This window comes from Mesoplodon bidens, assembly GCF_964165515.1.
Source record: "Mesoplodon bidens genome assembly, chromosome: 1".
NCBI lineage: Eukaryota > Metazoa > Chordata > Mammalia > Artiodactyla > Ziphiidae > Mesoplodon > Mesoplodon bidens.
Window position 1 is genome coordinate 53,686,999 of NC_138176.1, and position 13,008 is coordinate 53,700,006.

At 42.8% G+C, this 13,008-nt stretch overlaps 2 protein-coding genes across 4 annotated transcripts in view; one reads left to right on the forward strand and one right to left on the reverse strand.

Moving 5' to 3' along the window:
• LOC308624562 (protein FAM184B-like) overlaps window positions 1-10,049 on the reverse strand; it is a 79,569-nt gene extending 69,520 nt beyond the window's left edge. For all 3 annotated transcript variants that reach the window (XR_014016981.1, XM_081247889.1, XM_081247888.1), the window contains exons 1-2: window positions 8,031-10,049; window positions 1,421-1,550 (exon numbers count right to left, since the gene is read on the reverse strand). Coding sequence is in view for 2 of the 3 variants with exons in the window: in XM_081247889.1 (XP_081104015.1) it covers window positions 1,421-1,550; window positions 8,031-8,053 (153 nt within the window). In the remaining variant the exon portion in view is untranslated. The remainder of the gene's footprint in view (window positions 1-1,420; window positions 1,551-8,030) is intronic.
• On the forward strand, window positions 7,876-12,916 carry LOC308624556 (mediator of RNA polymerase II transcription subunit 28-like). Its single transcript, XM_081247873.1, has 4 exons — window positions 7,876-8,061; window positions 10,057-10,123; window positions 11,104-11,216; window positions 12,508-12,916. Exons 1-4 carry the CDS (start codon window positions 7,897-7,899, stop codon window positions 12,703-12,705), a joined length of 543 nt encoding a protein of 180 aa, XP_081103999.1. The 5' UTR covers window positions 7,876-7,896; the 3' UTR covers window positions 12,706-12,916.
• Window positions 12,917-13,008: the final 92 nt, after the last annotated feature.

Genomic DNA, 13,008 nt, shown 5'->3' on the forward strand with positions numbered 1-13,008 from the left:
CAAACATTTATAGAGGGCTAACTCCCACTGGGTTCCATTCTAAGCACTTTACAAGTGTTAATGCAATTCTGGTAACAATGTGATGGGTAGGTGGTATCAATAGTCCTTACTTCACAGAAGCAGCAGCTTAGAGAAATTAATTAACTTGCCCAAGTTCACACAGCTATAAAATGGCAGAACCAGGAATCAGACCCAGGCATCCAGCTACAAAGTCCATGCACTCAACCACAGCCTATGTAAAAAAACTGCTGAGAAAGCCCAGAACGGGGACAAATTAGTGGGCAGCATTCCAGCTGATACCCAGTGCCAAGCAGAGCCCTGACCCATAATAAACGCTATTTGTCAAATGAATAAATGGTACCCTGGTCTCACCCACGTGCATTTGACATCCTCAGACTGCAAGTGACTTGATTTCTGGGAAAATACTTTATACTGCTTCCATATCCTCCTAAGCTGGAAGTCCATAGTGGGTGCTAACAATTTTTATTTTTAGGAGAAAATGAAGAAACAATCGTGATTGGAAGAAATATCCTCTCCACCCCACCTTAGGGAGGATTCTTAGTCTTTCATCCACCTTACATTTTTACCCTAGGCAGCACTTCCAGAAATGACTTTTCTGGGTGTGGTCTTGATACCAATTCTTATCTCTGCTCTTCTGGGAAAGCTTCCTTCAGAGACCATATCTAAGCTATTTGCCAGTGGAGAGGGGCTGAGGGGTTCCACGTGCTGCAGACTCGTAGATCTCAGCAGGCATCTTCCCGACAGAGCCCAGGTAACGGCCCTGGATCCTGGGGATGGTAGGGACAGAGAAAGCCCGTAGTCTGGAGACAGCCCCTCCCCTGGTCAGGGTGTCTGCGGGGTCCAGCTTGGAATTCTCAGCTCTGCAGGTTGGTGCTTCTTCTCTAAATAGGCCCTGTGCTAGGGTCTGAAGTGGACCACCAAGGGATGGGAGTAATACATACAGCATTCACTCACTCACTCCCTGGTCTCACCCATGTGCATTTGACATCCCAATCTCCTTCATCCTGCTCTGCTTTTTCTTTTTCCTGAAGCCCGTAAGATGTTCTAATATACTATGTGCTTTGCTTATTTCCTATGCCTAGTATTTTTTGTCTGTATCCACCTCCTCTGCTAAAATACAAGCCCTGTAATGCAGGACTTTTGTCTGGTTTGTTCACTGACGATATCCAAGCACCTAGAAGAGTTCCTGGCTCCTAGCAGTGCTCATGAGCCATAGCAGGTGTTGAATGAATAAATAAACAGAACCCAGAATCCCACCTCGCCCTGGACCTGGAATACCTTCCCCAGCTTGAACAAGAATCAGGCCCTGCATGCATTTCCAAGGTTGTCTGCAAGACTAAGCAAGAGGTAGGGTCTCACTCAGCATGAGGGTGCATCCCCACCACGGCTGTCCTTCTACCTGGGCTTGCAATCTGGCCTTCTGGTTCTGCCACTCATCCTGCAGTTGCTGGATTTCCGGCGCCTTCTCCTTCGGCAAAGAGCCCAGCGGAGGCTGCAGGTCACTTCCCTCCTTGAGGGGCACTTCGATCCTTTGAAGATATGGAGGCCAAAATCACAAGAGATCCCAGGCTGGAAATGACATGGTCACCCTGATAGCATCTCAGACACTCGGGCTGGGAGGAGGGAGCTCCGATGGCGGCTAGTGGAATGAGAGACATCTCACTTGGACTTTAAAAAGCCACTTGACTACAAATTCTCAGTGCTATTGCACTTGGGATACTGTCAAGATTCAGCTGGAATCAACTGGCAACTGTTTTAGTGGGTGCTTAATAAATGATGATTAATTGTCAGAATGACTGAGAGCTTAGAGTGACTTATATGGGGTCCCTGGGGGCTTCAAAAGAAGAGGTCTTTGTGGTCTAATTTCACAACTTTTCCTGCATATGGAAAAAAATAACAGAACAATGATGCTTTACTTGAATACAGTACTTTACACTTTTCAAAGCACACTCAAAACTTTTACTGGCTGTCCCCAGCTATAGATAGGAGGATTATAAATAGGCCTTTTTGTGTGTGTAGCAAGAACAAGAAAACGCTGGTTTAAAGCTCCAGTAGTTTCTGCATTCTAGAAGAGATGCTGACAAATATTTTTGGAGGAGACTTTCCTGTACTCAGTTCTGTGTTTTTAAACCAGCTAAGAAATTCAAATGTGATTGGTTGAGATTGTAAAGTTAAGTATTTATCCTGTTTAACAGTGAAAAAGGATGCCACACGGTGGGCATCTCTGCCAAGATTGTTGGGACTCAATGACGTTTTGCTTCCTCTGGCAAAGACATCAGGCCAGAGGACCAGAGGTTAGGGAGTTAGGGCCCTGGACTGTGAAGAAAGGCCATGATAAGAAGGACTCTGGCTTGGCAGAGGTGAAAAGGCCCAGCAACATGGACAGAGGGGACCCTTGAAAGGCAGGGCAGGATGCTAAGGGTAGCATAGCAAAGTGGTTAAGAGGATGGACACTAGAGCCAGATTGCCCAGGTTCAAATTCCAGCTCTACTACACTGGTTTTGTGACCTTGGCTGAGCTCTTCAAATTGTCTGGGTTTCCTCTTCCATAACATGGGGTTAATAATAGTACCTTTCACACAGATTGTTATAAAGCTTAATAGAGTAAATATCTTAAAAAATGCTTAACACTATGTCTGGCACATAGTTAATAATCACATAAAAAATTAATCAAACATTTAATAAAGTGAGAAGTTTTCTTTCTCTGCATCCTAATTCTCTTAGGTTATCCTCAAACTTTTGGAAGCTATGCTAAACATAACCATATTTAAGAAACAATAAAGGGGAGATACCTTGGTCTGAGCTCTGGTTAGGAGAAGCCAGAGGTGACAGACAGTGAAGCAGTCTAGAGCAAGGATGATAAGTGACACTACCAGGCTGGATGTGTGGAACAGGTAAACTTTCCCTGGGGAGGGGACCAGACTTTCTCCCAGGGCTCAGTTATTATCTTAAAAAATGTTTTATTGAGGTAAAGTTTACAGTATTGAAATTATGTGTACAATTCAATGAGTTTTGACACACAACCATAAAAGCAACACCCCAATCAAAATATAGAACATTTTCATTACCCAAAAACTTCCCTGCACCCTCTTCCAGTGAATCCACCATCCACAGGCAGCCAACGCTTTGATTTCCATCACCATAGATTAGTTTTGCCTCATCTTAAGCATCATACAAACAGAATCACGTGGTACTACATAATGTCTCTGGAATTCAACCACATTGTTGCAAATGTCAGTAGTTCATACTTTTGGCTGCTGAGAGGTATTTCATTATATGAATACACCATGATTTGTGTATCCATTTTCCTACTGATAAACAACATTTCAGCTGTTTTTATTTCTGGATTATTATGAATAAAGCTGTTAGAAATATTCTTGTACAAATATTTTTGTGGATATATGTTCCCATTTCTTTTACTTAAATACCTAGAATTGGAATTGGTGGTAGGTATATGCTTAATTTTTTAGGAAACTATCAAATGGTTTTCCAAAGTGGTTGTACCATTTTACACTCCCAGGAGCAATGCATGAGAGTTCCAATCACTCTACATCATTGCCAACATTTTGTGCTGCCAGTCTTTTAATTTTAGCCATTCTGATAGGTGGGAAATGGTATTTCCTTTTGGTTATCAGTTGCACTTCACTGATGACTAATGATGTTGAGTACATATTCATGTGCTTATGGGCCATTCATATATCTTTTTTATGGAAGTGTCTGTTCAAACATTTTGTCCATTTAAAAAATACGCTTGTCTTTTTACTGTTGATTTATAGGTCTGTGGCTTGTCTATTCATTTTCTCACTGGCATTTTTTTAATGAGCATACATTTTAATTTTGATGAAGACCAATTTATCAATTGTTTTTGATGATTAATATTTTCATGTCTTAAGAAATCATGTCCTACCCCAAATTTTCAAAGATATTTTCCTATGTATTATAGTTTTAACTTTATGTTTAGATCTATGGAACATCTCAAATTAATTTTTATGCATGGGGTAAGGTAGAGGTTGAGGTTTATTTCTTCTCATATGTTTGTCCAGTTCCAACACCATTCGTTGAAAAACTTTTCCTCTCCCTATTAAATTGCCTCAGCACCTTTAAGAAAAACTAATCTAACATCTTTGTGCAGGTCTATTTCCAGAACCTTCATTGTTTCTCATTGATCTATTTGTCTATCTATATACTGATACCATATAGGCTTTATTACTCTAGCTTCATAATGTCTTAAAATCAGGAAAGCCTGAGTCCTCCAGCTATGTTCTTCAAGATTCTTCTTTTATCTAGGTCCTTTGCTTTTCCATATCAGTATTCAGAACAGCTTATTTATTCCTACAAATAGGGCTATTGGGATTTTATATGGGATTGAACTGAGTCTATAGCTCAATTCAGAGTAAATTAAGATCTTAACAACACTGAATATTTCAATCATGATCATTCTGTCTGTAAATAAAGATACTTTTATTCTTCCTTTCTAATTTGTGGCTCTTTTTCTTGCTTTATAGGACTGGCTAGGACCTTCATGACAATGTTAAGTAGTGAAAGCAGAATTTTCGCCTTGTTTCAAATTTTAGGAGGAACGTGTTCAACATTTCACCATTATGCATGTTTACATAGTTTATCATAGATGATCTTTTTCAGGTTGAAGAAATTCTCTTCTATTCATGGACTGAAGAGTTTTTATCACGAAAGGATGTTAAATTTTGTCAAATGCTTTTGTACATCTATTGATATGATTCTTTTTTTAATAACTTTTTAAATTTTATTTATTTATTTTTATTTTTGGCTGCCTTGGGTCTTTGTTCCTGCACACGGGCTTTTCTCTAGTTGCGGCGAGCAGGGGCTACTCTTTGTTGCAGTTCGCGGGCTTCTCATTGGGTGGCTTCTCTTGTTGCAGAGCACGGGCTCTAGGTGCGTGGGCTTCAGTAGTTGTGGCACTCGGGCTCAGCAGTTGTGGCTCACGGGCTCTAGAGCACAGGCTCAGTAGTTGTGGCGCACGGACTTAGTTTCTCCGTAGCATGTGGGATCTTCCTGGACCAGGGCTCGAACCCACGTCCCCTGCATTGGCAGGCGGATTCTTAACCACTGCGCCACCAGGGAAGCCCTGGGGTTAAATTTCTGCTACATTTGTATTGGGTGAATCAAATTACCCACAAATAGGATCTATTTTTTTTTAAGACTTTGACAACGTTTGACAGTTTTTTTTAATTGGAGTTATTTTTAACGTTTAATATTTTGAAAACTTGACATGTAAATGGATATTATGTGTCTAAACTGGCTTTTAGAGAGGGAATGACAATGGACATGCATATCCATGTTAATAAATAACATGAATTTAAATTAAATCAGAATTAAAATCAGGCAGGAATAGTGTGTAAACACAGGTTCCTCTGGGTATCTATATCCAGAAGCTACTTCAGCAGGAAAGATGGAAACGGAGAGGTGGAATTACCGGCTTGTGAAAGGAAACTAAAAACATTTAGATTTCTTCTGTGTGATTCTCAGAAGACCAAATAGGGATTTGACCTTTCTATCAAAGGCTTTTTGTAAGTAAAAGAACAATAGAACTCTTGTGTTTACTAGAGTGTGAGATACAAAAGGCATGGTGTAGTCCTAGATTCTTGTGCTTATCTAATCTGGTTGAGATGAAATTTAGTTGCCACTGCTGGTGCATCTGGCTACCAGGTATTCACAAAACCTTGATGGATCCTTAGAATGATGTTCCAGAGACTGGTGGTATAATCTGCATCTAAATCACTAAGGACAAGGCAGGGCTTGAGAGAGCCATGGCTTCAGAGAGCAGCAAATCCAAAACAGCAGCGGTTTAGAATAATACAGTAGTGTTAAAAGATAGCTGAAGTAAGAAATCCAGAATTCAAGCAGCCCTATGGCCATTGGAAACCCAGGAGTAAAACGTAAAATGGTTCCACTCCTCTATTTTTCATTGTATACAATAGTTACATTTTTAATTAAAATATTATTTATGTTAACATAATCGGCTTATTTTTACATGAATATATTTTTTAAATTGTTTTAATATTTACCTATTATTTTTAATTAATAGGTAAATATTGCCCAACATACCCCACATAAACAAAAACATTTGGAGTCCTCAATAATTTTTTAGGAGTGTAAAGGAGTCCAAAAACATTTGAGAACTGCTGGAGTACACTAGTTCCCTCATGTCATTCTATTTTTGTTCAATTAAATATTTATTATGTCTGTTTTACGCCAGGCACAGTTCTGGGTGTTGGGAATACAGGTGAACAAGACAGGCAGGCCCTGATCACATAGATCTTGTTTTCCAGTTCACGTGTTGTGTGCGTGTGTGCATGTGTGCAAGGCAACTTAGTCAATGAAGAAAAATGAACAAGATAATTTCAGGTAACTGTTCAAGTGCTGTAAAGAAAATTAAACAGGGTGAAATGGCTGGGAGTGTGGGTCCAATCAGACTGACGCTGGGAAGGTGACTTTTGATCTGAGACCTGACTGGCAATGGGAAGCCTCTGTTTTTTCTCTACTTCTGCCTGCCTCACTCACTCTGGCCCTGCTGGCCTCTCTGTAGTTCCTTAAATATGCCAGGCAGTTTCCTTCTTCAAGGCTCCCCCGTCTAGAAAACTTTCCTAATTAAAATTTACTCTAGTCACTCCAGTGCAGATCTCCTCAGAGAGACCTTCTCCAATCACCCATCTAAAATCCATCACTTGGGACTTCCCTGGTGGCGCAGTGGTTAAGAATCCGCCTGCCAACGCAGGGGATACAGGTTTGATTCCTGGTCCGGGAAGATCCCACATGTCACAGAGCAACTAAGCCCATCCGTGCGCCACAACTACTGAGCTTGCGCACCCTAGAGCCCATGCTCCGCAACAAGAGAAGCCACTGCAACGAGAAGCCCCTGCACCACAAGGAAGAGCGGCCTCCGCTGACCACAACTAGAGAATGCCCACATGCAGCAATGAAGACCCAATGCAGCCAAAAAAAACTAAATAAAATCCATCATTAATCATCCCCTTACTGGGCTTTATTTTCCTTCTTGGCACTTATCTCTACATGATTTCACTCTGTATATGTACATGTTTATTGGTCTCTCTCCCACAAAACAATGGTAAACTCTCCAAGGACAGAAACTTGGGGTGATTGCTATAACCCTCAGATCAGTAAATAGAGCCTGGGACATGGAAGGCTCAACAGATATGCTGGATGATAACTGTAAAGTTAATTATAATGAAAAAATATTTAGCTTCTGAAAAGTTGAATAAGCAAATGTTTAAAAAAAAGATTAGCACAGTGATTTTCTTTGATGTAACCATAAATATCTAAAGCAAATAGCTCCCAGCACATAAGACAGGGAGCCTCAACAATGTTAAGTCGTTTTTGTTACCTGTATCTCCCAAAGGAAAATTTAGGGGACATTTTTCCTCTTTATTCCCGCTACAGTGACTGGATTAGTAATTGGCACACAGTGCGCTCTCAATAAATGTTTGTGGGATGAATGAGCACCTCCCTTCTACCAACGGGTAAACCGAGCCCAGAGAAAGCTCCTGGGCCAAAGTCATTTCAAGAGTTGAGAGCAAGGCGGGGCTGGTACAGGAATATCCTGACTCCGCCAGAGGGCTCGCCCCACCGTAGTTACTGATTCTGCTCTCCACACAACTGTGTTAAACCCTATCAAAGCCTTCAATTCTCAAGTTCAAAAAGCAAAAGTAAAAGCCAGGTTGCCTGCGTGACGGAAAAATGAGGGCACGAAGCACCAAACCATAGGTTTCCTGGGCGTCCAACAGACGCCAACGTGCACGCCACACCGTCACGTGACAGGCCACGTCACGTGACCCGCGCGGCCCCAGCTCCCGCGAGCGTCTTGGCCGCCATTTTAGAAATGGCGGCTCCGCTAGGAGGCATGTTCTCCGGGCAGCCACCGGGACCCCCTCCACCACCCCCCGCGCCGGGCCTCTTGGCCCAGGCTTCGCTTCTTCAGGCCACACCAGGCGTTCCGAGGACTTCTAACAGTACCTTGGTGGACGAGTTGGAATCATCGTTCGAGGTAAGATAAGACGTGGGAGTCTGTGTTCCCAGCTTCCCTTTTTTTCTGAAGCGTATGCTGCGCGTGCGCAGCTTCTCTCTTTCCGCGATACGTGCACGTAAGTCGCTTGCGTAAGTCTCCACGTTGAATGGTGGCCGGAATTCTCCTCGGTTGGCTGGCGGAGATGCCTAAACTTGACATTTCTGGAGCCATGCGGACTTGAAGTTTGTCTACCCCCAACCGTGGGGCCCTTCTAGGTTTTCAGTGGGCTGTTCTCGTCCCACCCTATCTTTGGTTCCATCCCTGAGTATCCTTTCCCGCGTCCCTGCGTGTTTAGTACGTGCTCATCTTCTCCGGAGCGCAGCGTCCACCCCTACGTCCTGTATCCTTTCCGTTGGGCTCCACCCTTAAACGGTCCTAAAGTAGTGGGACGTTTGGAGCTGGGAGTTATTTAAAAGTTACTGTGGGTGGGGCTTCCCTGGTGGCGTAGTGGTTGGGAGTCCGCCTGCCGGTGCGGGGGACACGGGTTCGTGCCCCGGTCCGGGAGGGTCCCGCGTGCCGCGGAGCGGCTGGGCCCGTGGGCCGTGGCCGCTGGACCTGCGCGTCCGGAGCCTGTGCTCCGCAGTGGGAGAGGCCACAGCAGTGAGAGGCCCGCGTACCGCAAAAAGAAAAAAAAAAAAGTTACTGTGGGGAAGTTGGTACTCAGGGCCGAGGAAGGGGGAAGAAAGCTGGGGGGTGAGGAGAGAGGCAGAGGTGACCCAAACTCTGAGTTCTGCTCAAGCATTAACCCTGTACCAAAGAAGATGGGGAGTGATAGCAGACAAAGGAGAGGTACAAAATAAGTGCTTAGAAATAAGACGGCTTCCTGTGGTCTCTAAAGTGGAAGATGAGCCATTAACGTGTGGAAATAAAATAACTTGAAACTGGAATTACCTTTTCTATACTTTAAATCCTAGTCGTGTGACTTTTATACTGTATATAATAGCAGAGTAGTTGATAAACATAGTTTGTAAATGAACGTGTTATTGGGGCTGCGTGGACAAAATGCTTTTGCTGGTGGAGTGTACATTCAAAAGTTTGGAGACAACAGATTTAAACAGAAATCTCTTCCTTCTGGGAGGAGGATGAGACGCCTTTTGGGTGGGGCTAAACCATAAAGGAAAGGGACAGGTGAAGTTTTAGAGCAGCATATAGCACTGAGAGGGGAGGTGGCTCTCATCATGAGCTCTTGATGAAACACTGGCCCTGTAGAAGGAAGTCTGCAGCTGACCACCAGCACCCTAATGCTTAAAACCCTTTAGTGGATAGCCCAAGAAGTGCTGTGGTCTTCCTAGCTCTGCATGTTCACGTCTCTGCTCCAGACCCATCTCTTCTAACTCTGGCCACAGGAGACCTTCTGCTTGTGTTCTTCATTTTCTCTTTGGGCTTCCAGGTCCCTCCCCCAGCTCACACATCACTTCCGCATTGACCCTGCCTTGCTGCTCTTTGTAGCACACTATATCAGGCTCCATGAAGTCAGAGAACACCTGTTTTGCCCTCCTCTCCTCTCATTGTATCTGTAGTGCTAATCCAGTGGTAGCAGATAACAAGTGCTTGATGAATATTTGTCAAACAGTGAGGGAGCCTGTTATGTGTCAGGACCTGTCCTGGATGCTAAGAATACACAGAAAACAGTTCCTGCCTTCAAGGAGCTCGTGACTGTGCAGTGGAAAAAACAGATAAATGGCAGGCAGCTGCTGTGCTGTGGGATCAGTGCTCTGATAGAAGAAACCCGGGATACTCTGAGAGCACATCTGGGCATGGCTGTCAAGGAAGGCTTCCCAGAAAACATGAAACCCAGGCGGGCATTGGGAATTAGTCAAGTGAAAAGGATGGGGAGAGGTGCTACCTGGATCACCCACCTAGTCTTCTCGTGAGACTCGGCTCAGCCTTCGTTTTCCATCGAGAGAAGTTATTTCTTACTCTAAAGTAAGATTCTTGATGTGTGAATGACATTTTTTTCTTTTGATCACACAGGCTTGTTTTGCTTCTCTGGTGAGTCAGGATTATGTCAATGGCACAGATCAGGAAGAAATTCGAACTGGTAAGAACTCCCTCATTGCTGACTTTACACTTGATGTGTTTCAGTCCTGCTTGTATCCTAAGAGAACTTTTCCAGGGAATAAGATTTGTGTAATCTCTATATACTGCTGGTTCTTTGTTCAGTTTATTGACATCTTATGTCACTCATAATGAGCCACTTGCAATGAATGAGCTTTTCCTATTGGTACCAAGATGCAGAAGACCAATAGTGTGTACTGCTTTTTAAAGAACTAAATTGGGCTTCCCTGGTGGTGCAGTGGTTAAGAATCTGCCTGCCAGTGCAGGGGACACGGGTTCGAACCCTGGTCCAGGAAGATCCCACATGCCACGGAGCAGCTAAGCCTGTGCACCACAACTACTGAGCCTGCGCTCTAGAGCCCGCAAGCCATAACTACTGAGCCCGTGCGCCTAGAGCCCGTGCTCCGCAGCAAGAGAAGCCACCACAATGAGAAGCCTGCACACCGCAACGAACAGTAGCCCCCGCTTGCTGCAACTGGAGAAAGCCTGCGCGCAGCAACGAAGACCCAACACAGCCAAAGATAAATAAATAAGTAAATAAGAAAAAAAATCCTCTATGTCTTTTAAAAAAACTAAAGAAAGAACTAAGTTTTTTGCTTCCCCTTCCTCGCCCAAGTTCTGTCCCGGGAGAGGTACTTCTGATTTCTTTGTACTGTTTTAAATGTTTCATTTTAACTGGAAATCATGATGTTAATTGCTGGCTCTCTGGATTGTCTTTCTTCAGAAGAACTTTTGCGTTGTAGTTCGGTTTCTTATTCACCTGGTAAAAACACAGATTGTCTGCTAGTTAATGTTGCTTAACTCATAGGGGGTTGGGGTCAGTAATATTGCTGTGGGCAGGATTAAAATCCCCTATTCCATCTACAAGAAGGTGCTGTTTTGATATTCCAACTGTTGATTTATGAGAGAGATATATGTGTCTAATGTTCTCCTTAATTTAATATTTTGGTCTTTTTTTTTAAGGTGTTGATCAGTGTATCCAGAAATTTCTAGATATTGCGAGACAGACAGAATGTTTTTTCCTACAAAAAAGATTGCAGTTATCTGTCCAGAAACCAGAGCAAGTTATCAAAGAGGTACAAGCTGAGTTCTCTCTCTAAGTTTAAGGAAGAGCAAATGTTGTCAAAATTCCATTTATGGTTTAAATGAGATGCTCCATTTGCACATTAGTTATAGTGGGGCTTCACAGCTTGAATGTAAAATGTTGGTTGTCAGTGTTCATGACAACCTGAACCTGGGGGTCAGGGGTGGAAAGCAGTGTTTCAAAACACAGCAGCTCTCGGCTTTTACTCGTTTCATACACTGGCTTTCATGGAAGATTTTTCTTTTAAAAAAAAAAAAAAGAAAAGGTTCTGCGTGAAAGGTTGAAAAGCCATTAATGTAGATGATAAGCTCATTTTGAACAGGAACTGATCTGTGTGTCCCTGCTGCCTTACACACAGGAAGGGCTCTAGGCAATTTTGTTCAAGGAACCAAAAAGTAAATGTTCTGTCCCAGGCTCCTTGAAACTCAGGATTTTATTTATCTCAGTTGTTTGAAACCAGGGTATTTGGAAGTGTGTTGAGGTTGTCATTGATGGCATTTAGTGGATAGGGCCAGGGCCTGCCCCCTGCAGTGTGGAAGAGGGAAGACTCTTCCTGCCCAAAACACAGTGATGCCCCCAGTGGGAAATACTAAATTGGGATGATTATTTTTTTAGCAGTTTTTAAAATAACTCCTCCCACAAGCTGAGCAATTAGTCAAAATGTTTGTTTTATTCTTTGATACCAGCTGTTGAGAAGGTGAGTGGTAAGAAGATGATATTCTTACAGTTCACCATATCAGATCATTTCCTGATTTGAATGCCTGAATGACAGTCTAGGTGTGTTCAAAGCCAGGTCTTAATACAGGATTTTAATACTGTTACTCATTAAAAAGCTCTTGAAAATGAGATTTTAACACTTAATAATCTGAAATGATGGAACAGTGGCTGTGGATTCTTTTAAAACAGTTAACATGTGTTTCAGATTCTCAATGTTTTAGATTCTTCTCACAGTAGCCTTTGGATAGAGAGATACACTGAGTGCCTGGAGACCAGGATGGGAAAGAGACTGACTTCTTTTTGGCTGTCCTTTGATACTTTGGAATTTTGTAATGTGTGTATTACTTACTAAAAGAACATGAATTAAAAATAAAAACTGTTAAGCAGGCATCTTTCATGAGAAGAGTTGCTTTGGGTTATTTAAAGTATGCAGCCAAGCAGAGTAATCAGCCTACTATGATTCAGTTGGTTCTCTGTTTTGAATTTACTTCTTAGTGCTCTTAACTAATCAGAAACTATGTTCATGTTTTGTGAGTTTACTCTGACTTCATTGCTTTCGTTTGTAGGATGTCTCGGAACTGAGGAACGAATTACAGCGAAAGGATGCTCTGGTCCAGAAGCACTTAACAAAACTGAGACATTGGCAGCAGGTGCTGGAGGACATCAACATGCAGCACAAAAAGCCAGCCGACATCCCTCAGGGTTCCCTGGCCTACCTCGAGCAGGCGTCTGCAAATATCCCTGCACCGATGAAGCAAACCTGAGGAAAAGCCACCTGAACATGAGCTGGTGGCTGAGTCAGCCCAGACACAATTTTGCCAAACATCACTTCTTGTAGACATGACATTTTGGGAGAACTCTTTGCCAGAGGGCGAGATGATTTAGTTTTGCGCTCTCATCTAAAATTTTCCCCCTATTTTTGTAAGCGTTATTTCTGGAGTACTTTATAAAATGCTTATTGCTTTGGTAAACCAAGTATATTGTCTTTAGCAAAATTTAAGACTGTTAATATGATGCCGTTTACAGATTCCTTTTTATGTTTTTGTTTTTTGCTGCTTGTTTTTATT

What these genes read in the sequence shown, in the direction of transcription:
- LOC308624556 (XM_081247873.1), top strand. Translation starts at nt 7,897, where the DNA reads ATGGCGGCTCCGCTAGGAGGCATGTTCTCCGGGCAGCCACCGGGACCC. An exon ending in AGTTGGAATCATCGTTCGAG is followed by an intron (nt 8,062 to 10,056) that starts GTAAGATAAGAC and finishes TTGATCACACAG; the next exon opens with GCTTGTTTTGCTTCTCTGGT. An exon ending in TCAGGAAGAAATTCGAACTG is followed by an intron (nt 10,124 to 11,103) that starts GTAAGAACTCCC and finishes TTTTTTTTTAAG; the next exon opens with GTGTTGATCAGTGTATCCAG.